Source organism: Neophocaena asiaeorientalis, unplaced genomic scaffold (genome assembly GCF_003031525.2).
Source record: "Neophocaena asiaeorientalis asiaeorientalis breed wild unplaced genomic scaffold, Neophocaena_asiaeorientalis_V1.1 scaffold226, whole genome shotgun sequence".
Taxonomy (NCBI): domain Eukaryota; kingdom Metazoa; phylum Chordata; class Mammalia; order Artiodactyla; family Phocoenidae; genus Neophocaena; species Neophocaena asiaeorientalis.
Genome location: NW_020173037.1, coordinates 11,080,709 through 11,088,493, shown reverse-complemented (window position 1 = coordinate 11,088,493; position 7,785 = coordinate 11,080,709). Strand labels below are relative to the sequence as shown.

Here is a 7,785-nt window from a genome sequence, read left to right as displayed (position 1 = left end):
TTTTTTTTTTTTTGTCCCTGCTGCATGGCATAGGGATCTCAGTTCCCCCACTAGGAATGGAACCTGTGCCTCCTGCAGTGGAAGCACGGAGTCTAAACCACTGGACCGCTAGGGAATTCCTCCCCCAACACCTTTATATTCTTCCTAATAAGAAATATATTGTGTAACTTGGTTAATGGAAGTTACTATTTTTAACTTTCTGCATCTGTGAAAATTATTCCTTGTTATTTTGTATTTCTGCTTGTATGTTTATTATGTTACATTTTCTAAAATATCTTGTTTACTTTTGTGGGGAAAAGGTATGCTGAGTTTAAAAGGAAGGTATGGGAAGTGGAACGACTGCTGACCAGTTTAGGAGATAATAAATAAGCTTTCAGCCCAGTTCTATACTAACTAGCTTTTGTCACCTGAGGCAAATTATTTAACTTCTCTGTGACTGTTTCCTTATCTGCCAAATGAATTACCTCACCTCAAAATCTGTTTCATTCTTCTGAGTTTGGACCACTCAGGGACGGACAGGTGTGGTTAGATTCGGTTCAGATCCACCCTGATCTCGCAGACTCCACGGGCCTGAGGCACAGGGCAAGATCCCCTTCTTGGCTTCTTTGTTCATGACCTTCTTTGACTCCCTCCTTCTTCTTAAGGGATGTTATCTTTTGTAAACCCAGTAAACTGGGTTTTGTTCACAGATGATTTAGAAAAAAAGCTGTCAGCCAGCCACTTTTCTCGGAGACACTTGTCTTAGGCTCCAGAAGTGTTCTAGAGGAAAAAAACACTGGCAGTTACAGTTTGAGAAGTGTAGCAAAGGTTGTAAGTTTGAACTGTAAAGATCTTGTTTGTTGTACTTCGGTGTTAAAATATGTATTGCTAAAAAGTTTATTGGAATAATGAAGGTGACGTGTTCTTTGAACACTGTGCACACGTAAATAACTTGATTTTTTGTTGTTGTTAGTTAGCTTCCTATGTTCTCAGACTGGAATTGCCAAATGCTTAAGTTTTTGCGATTTAGATTCATCTGTTTCTTTCTGAAAGTGCTGTGATTCTGATTATTTAACAAATGCCATAATATGCCTCACCAGTCTAGAACTAATTTTGCCAACCATTTCTACAGAATTTAAGAAGATTTTGTTCACGTGTATGGCATAGAAGATGAATTCGTCCTCCTCCACCATGAATGAAGAACCTGATGCTCTCTCGGTAGTTAACCAGCTCCGGGATCTAGCAGCAGATCCATTAAACCGTAGAGCCATTGTCCAGGATCAGGGATGTCTGCCCGGCCTTATTTTATTTATGGACCATCCCAACCCCCCTGTCGTCCACTCGGCTCTGCTTGTAAGTTGCCTTTAGTAATTTCAGTCTCAGTGTTATAATTTTGAAATTAAGGAGAATTTGAAAAAGTATTAGATGACGTGGTAAAAAGTTAAAAGTGTAAAAAGTTAAAAGTTAAAGTGTAAAAAGTTAAAAGTGTAGAGCAAATAATAGTAAGTTTGTATGTATTTCTGTATGTGCAAACATGTACGTGTAGTCCTCTTACACAAATGGTAGCATACTATATTGTTTTTATTCTTTGACACAAATGGTAGCATACTACATGCATGGAATGTTCTGCAACTTCCTTTTTTCACTTAAGAAGAAGTCTTAAGGATTATATTATATCAGTACAGAAAGACACTCAAAGAGGCACTTATGGTTTTGTTTTTCTTTTGTAACAGTTTTGTTAAGATGTAATCATATACCGTGCAAGTCACCTAAAGTGTACAATTCGATGGGTTTTAGTGTATTCACAGAGTGTGCAGCCATCACCACCATCAATTCTAGAACATTTTCATCACCTCAGAAAGAAACTCTGCTCTTATTGTTTCTCAGCCTCACCCTCTTTCCCTAAGCAGCCGTGACTTCCTGTTTCTTTGTATTTGCGTATATCTCTGGCAAAAGTGCCTGTATATATTTATATAAATGGAAGCATATAATACGTGGTCTTTGTGACTTGTTTCTTTCACAGAGCTAATGTTTTCAAGGTTCATCCACATTGTAGCATGTATCAGTACTTCATTCCTTTTTATGGTTCCTTCATTCCATTATATAGGTGTGCCAGATTGTTTATCTGTTCATTAGTAGATGGATGTAGCACTTGTTTTAATACAAGATGGGAAGGAAAGATAAAGGAGAAGAAAAGAGAAAATATACAGGATAATAGCTAATAATGCACAAGGAACTACCATATTATGAGGAATGTGGGGGCTAGAGAAACATGATAAAGAACAATACAAAGCAATCAGGCAAATACAGAATGTGAAAATTTCTGGAAGACAAATAATCCAGTTCAGTGAACAATAAATTGCATTAAAAAGGCAGTTGGGGTGTGCGAAAGGCATAGCAGTAACTGTTACAGATTTAGAGAGACTTAAGGGACATATCAGCCAGGTATAATATGTGGACCTGACTTGGATCCCAATTTGAACAAATCAACCATAAACATATTTTTAGATAACTTGAAATGAATGTGGACAAGACAGTAGATAATATTAAAGAACCACTTATTGCTTTGCAGGGTATTATAATAGTATTATCACTAAGTTAATTTTTTAAAAAACATTAACTTCTTAGGGATATACTGAAGTATTTACAAATGAAATTATATGTTCTGTGAGATTTGCTATAAAATGCTCCAGTGTGGTTAACGGCGGGGGAGATGGATGAAACAGGATTGCCTAGTGGATGATAATTGTTGAAGCTGAATGATGGATACATGGGGGTCACCACACATTTTCTCTACTTTTGTGTCTTCTGAAATTTTCACAGCAAAAAGTTTAAAAGAAAATTACTGTCATAGAAAATTTTAAACTCATTGTCCTTTACTTAAGGACCCATGATCAATTCCCATTTAGTGTAATTTCACAAGTTCATACAGAAAAATAATATAGGCTGTTTCTTTTCAGAAATCAAAGTACATAATACAGATTTCCTATTTTACTTTCATAGAATGACGTTTATTTAGGCAAAACAGACATTGGTATGAGTGAACAGTAGTAACAAATGGGGAAATTTGCGTGGCCCCTAGTTTGGGTCCTATTTCAATGAGAATTGGAATAAGGGTGAGAGGAGAGAGTGTGTTGGTCTCTTGACAGAGACTTGGGGTTGAAGGGGGTTGTTTATTCTAAATAGACTAGTCTTGAACTTATTTAAATTCAGAAGGCAAGGGGCTGCTGAAGTGGGAAAGGTTTGAGGAGAAGGCTCTCACAGTTGGTACAGAAAATGGGAAAGGTTGCTAACTGAGGACGATGGTGAGATTGTTCACAAGCGTTGAGGGACTGCTTAGTTTGGTAACGCTGATATGAGGCTTACAGCTTATGAAACTCCTTTTTCACCCTGGTTCAGGCCTGCCATAGGCCCTGAGAGCCAGATAGTTGGATTTGTTTGAGGTTGATTCTTGGCCAGGCAAGTTGGTAATTAAGGGCGTTTAGGATTTTGGCAAGAGAGTAGTTGAAACAGTAGACTGTAGGTGCTGGGCTAAATAAGAAGAGAAGTCAAGTCATGGAGGGACCTAGTAAGGAGAGAGTAGAGGGAGCCAGGGGCTCAGAGTTCCCAGAGAGGTTGAAGAATATGTTGGTGTTCTCATAATTTCATTTTATCTTCACTGTTGACTTATTAGCTATACCTTTTTGTTTTTAATTTTTTTAGTGGTTGTTATAGGTTTACATTATACATCTTTAACTTGTTACAGTCTACTTCATGTATAATGTGAGAATCCTACAACCATATATTTCCATTTCCTTCTCCCATCCTTTGTGCTATTTTTTGTCACACATTTTACTTCTGTGTATGTTTAAAAGATCTACAGTATTTTTTTTCTCTTACTCTAAGCTATTTTAAAGAGATTAAAGATTTAAAAATCAAGTGTATTTTATATTTACCATTTCTGGTGTTCTTCATTTCTTTTTTTTGCGGTACACGGGCCTCTCACTGTTGTGGCCTCTCCGCCTCTCCTGTTGTGGAGCACAGGCTCTGGACGCGCAGGCTCAGCGGCCATGGCTCATGGGCCCAGCCACTCCGCGGCATGTGAAGCCCTTCTTCATTTCTTAATACAGATTTGTATTTCTACTGGTGTCTTTTATTTTCCTCCTGAAGAAGTTTAACGTTTTTTGTAATGCAGTTTTGTTTTGTTTTGTTTTGTTTTTTTGCGGTACGCGGGCCTCTCACTGTTGCGGCCTCTCCCGTTGCGGAGCACAGGCTCTGGACGCGCAGGCTCAGCGGCCATGGCTCGTGGGCCCAGCCACTCCGCGGCATGGGAAGCCCTTCTTCATTTCTTAATACAGATTTGTATTTCTACTGGTGTCTTTTATTTTCCTCCTGAAGAAGTTTAACGTTTTTTGTAATGCAGTTTTGCTCTTGGCTTTTTTCCCCTGGTGCTTTACAAGATGTTTCATTTTTTTTTTTTTTTCTTTTTTTTTTTTTGGCCACACCGAGTGGCATGTGGGATCTTGGTTCCCCGACCAGGGATCGAACCTGTGCCGTGTGCGTTGGAAGCGCAGAGTCTTAACCACTGGACTGCCAGGGAAGTCCTGTGGATGTTGTTTTATCTTCTGGCTCAAATTATTTCTAATGAGCAGACTGCTGTGATTCTTACCTTTGTTCCTCTCCATATAATATATAAGCCTTTTTCTGGCTTCTTTTGTGACTTTATCAATGGTTTTCAGCAAATGATTATAATGTGCTTAATATGGATGGTTTTCTTTGCGTTTTGGTTTTGTTCTTGTTTTGCTTGGGATTTGTTGGTCTTGGTTCTACAGTTTTCATCAATTTTGAGAAATTGTGATTCATCATTCTTTCAAGTTTTTTCTGTCTCTTCCCTGTCACTCCTCTCGTGGGATTCCAGTTGTATGTGTTTTAGATACCTCATGTGGTCCCACAGGTCACTGTTCCTTTTTTTTTTCTTTAAGTCTTTTTCTTTTCTCTCGCAGTCCTTCGTTTTGGATGGTTTCTATTGCTGCATTTTAAAGCTCACTGATGTTTTTTTCTATCGTGCCTAATCTTTTGTTAATCCTATCCACTGTGGTTTTCATGTTAGACATTATGTTTTGTCCTCTGGAAGTTACATTTGGGTCTTTTTAATATCTTCCATTTTTTTTCACACGATACTTAGGTGTTTCTACCCATCCTTGAGCATATGGAACATAATTATAATAGCTATTTTAATGCTTTTATTTCTCATTTTGCCTCTGTCATATCTTGGTCTGTTTCTATTGATTTTTTTTTTTTCCCCTTGATTATAAGTCATATTTTTCTGCTTTTCGTGTCTGGTAGTTTTTAATCAGATGCCAGACATCACAGATTTTATCGTATGGGCTTTGGAGGTTTTGGTGTCCCTATAAATATTCTTCAACTTTATTCTTGGTTGCCCTTAAGTTACTTGGGATCAGTTTGATCCTTCCAAGACTCCTAACGGGATGCTCTTCTGAGGATTCACCCTGATTCCTCCTGCACTGTGAGGTCTTTTCACTGCTGGCTGGTGGTGTCACAGACTATTCTCAGCCCAGTGTGAGGTCCAGGAATGGTTTTCCCTACTTTCTGGTGGTTTTAGTCCCAGGCCCTTTGGTCTTTTACTCCAGGCATGTGCAAGTCAGTATTCAACCATAGATTCTTGGGCACCCCTCTGTAGATCTCTGGAGCTGTCTTGCTGTGCTGATCCCTCCTCTCTGTTACTCTGCTCTGCAAATTCTAGCTGCCTGGGGTATTTTCTGACACCAGCCAATGTCCTCTGTGGACACCAGCTGGGTGACCAACAATGCAATTTTGACAGTAACCACTCAGAGTTAGGTATCAAATTCCCCAGGTTTAAGACTCAGTTCCCCAAGACTGCCTTCACTTCAAAGGCCAGTTGCAAGTATCAGGTCACCCATGTTTCTAACAGAGCAGCTATAAATTGAGTGTTCCAGTGACCTCCTCCTCTGTTCAGTAATTTACTAGAATGGCTCCAGAACTCAGGAAGCCACTTTACTTGCATTTACCAGATTTTTATAAAGGATACAAATGAACAGGCACATAGGGCAGGATCTGGAAGGGTCCTGCGTACAGGAACTTCCGTCTCTGTGGAGTTGGGGCACACCACCCTGGCAGGTGGATGTATTTACCAAGCCAGAAACTCTGAATCTCCTTGTTCAAGAGTGTTTATAGAGCTCAATTTCCAGCCCTTCCCTACCTCCCAGGTCAGTGGGTGGGGCTGAAAGTTCCCACCCTCTAATCACTTGGTCTTTGTAGTGAGGAGCTGCCTCCTGAGGCCATCTAGGGGACACAGCCTAACTCACTTCTTTAACATGAACTCACCCAAGTGTGATCTGAAGGGCCTCCTTATGAATAACAAACTCCTATCAAAAAATTCCAAGGGTTTTAGGAACTCTATGCCAGGGACTAGACGAAGACCAGACATGTATTTTTTTATTATACTACTCCACCCTAACCTCCCCAGCTCTCATCTCTGTCTCCCTAGCTTGGCAAGACCCCAGGACTTCACTGGGCGTCCTTCTCCCTGTGCTGCAGTCTGGAACTGCTTCCAAAGCAGTAAGATGGGGCAGTTGTAGGATCTGCCTCATCATTTCTCTTAGGGATTCCAGTCCTATGCTGCTTCTCATCCAGTTGTCCTGTTTGTTAGTTTTTTTATGAAGGGAGGGCAGTTCCCTTGGCAGTTAATCCTATATGGACCAAAGTGAAAATCAAGGTAAGACTAGTTACAGAAAGGATAGGAGATTGTAGTCAGAGACAGGTTGTTGGATTTGTGATTTCATGGATAGTACCATTTTTGGTAAGGACCAGGCACTTTGGAAATGTAGTGTAGAGAACTAGTAGGAAATGAGAAGGTCAGTGAACTGAGGGGGCAGCTTTGGATGGTGTAGTTCACAGAGGTATTTTCCTGCGAATCAGGTACTAAAGTCTGCAGTGAATGATCAGAGATTAGGAAGTTTGTAGAACAGCTAATAAAATCCCTCAAGAATCAGCATGTGGAGGAAATACTTGCAAAAATGTACTTTAAATCTTAAGAGAAAAGCATCCTAGAAAAGTTAACTTCACAGAATAGGAATTTGTGAGAGTGAGTTCGTCTTTTGGTTTTCAGTTTAAAAAAAAAAAAAGTCATTTTAAAGGTGTTTTATAAAACTAGAAACAGTTCATTCCATAAAGGGGGTTGTATGTTTTGTCCCTCTCAGCAGTTTATTTTAGTTAATATGTCAAAAGCACCTAGGGAAATGATGGCTATTGGGACTGCTCCCTGAAATTAATAAATGGACTATAGTTCCTTGTATCCTTGTCAAGATGAAGTGGTGAAAATGAAACCGGAACAGCCTAATTTTGACCTTGCAGATAAGTTGGGAACCTTCATTTCAAAGAGCAGATTCAGCTACTGCAGCTCAAAGGAATATTTTTGTCCCCTAGAGGACTGCTCTGCTTATCACATTTAAAGAAGAGTTTCTAAACATTCAAAACCAATTGGTTCTAAAAGCAAAGCCCTGTTTTTCACTCTTTCCTCTTGCAGTAGCTTAGTAGTGGGTTTAATTTTGAGTAGTCTGGCATGTGGACTGACCTATTCCTGCTCTCGCTGTAGGCTCTTCGATACTTGGCAGAGTGCCGTGCTAACAGAGAAAAGATGAAAGGAGAGCTGGGTATGATGCTAAGCTTGCAAAGTGTTATACAGAAGTAAGTACAATAGATAGTGTCTCCTAATGGAGTAGAAAAGTGGGTCATGTTACTTTACTGAAATTTGTACTCTTAATGTGACGGCATATTTTCGTGGGT

The 7,785-nt window shown here is 39.6% G+C and overlaps 1 protein-coding gene across 1 annotated transcript in view; it reads left to right on the top strand.

Annotated features, from left to right (window-relative positions):
* ARMC1 (armadillo repeat containing 1) overlaps positions 1–7,785 on the top strand; it is a 34,801-nt gene that overhangs the window by 2,730 nt on the left and 24,286 nt on the right. The window contains exons 2-3 of the mRNA XM_024742658.1: positions 1,112–1,332; positions 7,595–7,686. Of these exons, the coding sequence (XP_024598426.1) occupies positions 1,150–1,332; positions 7,595–7,686 (275 nt within the window). The 5' untranslated portion in view covers positions 1,112–1,149. The remainder of the gene's footprint in view (positions 1–1,111; positions 1,333–7,594; positions 7,687–7,785) is intronic.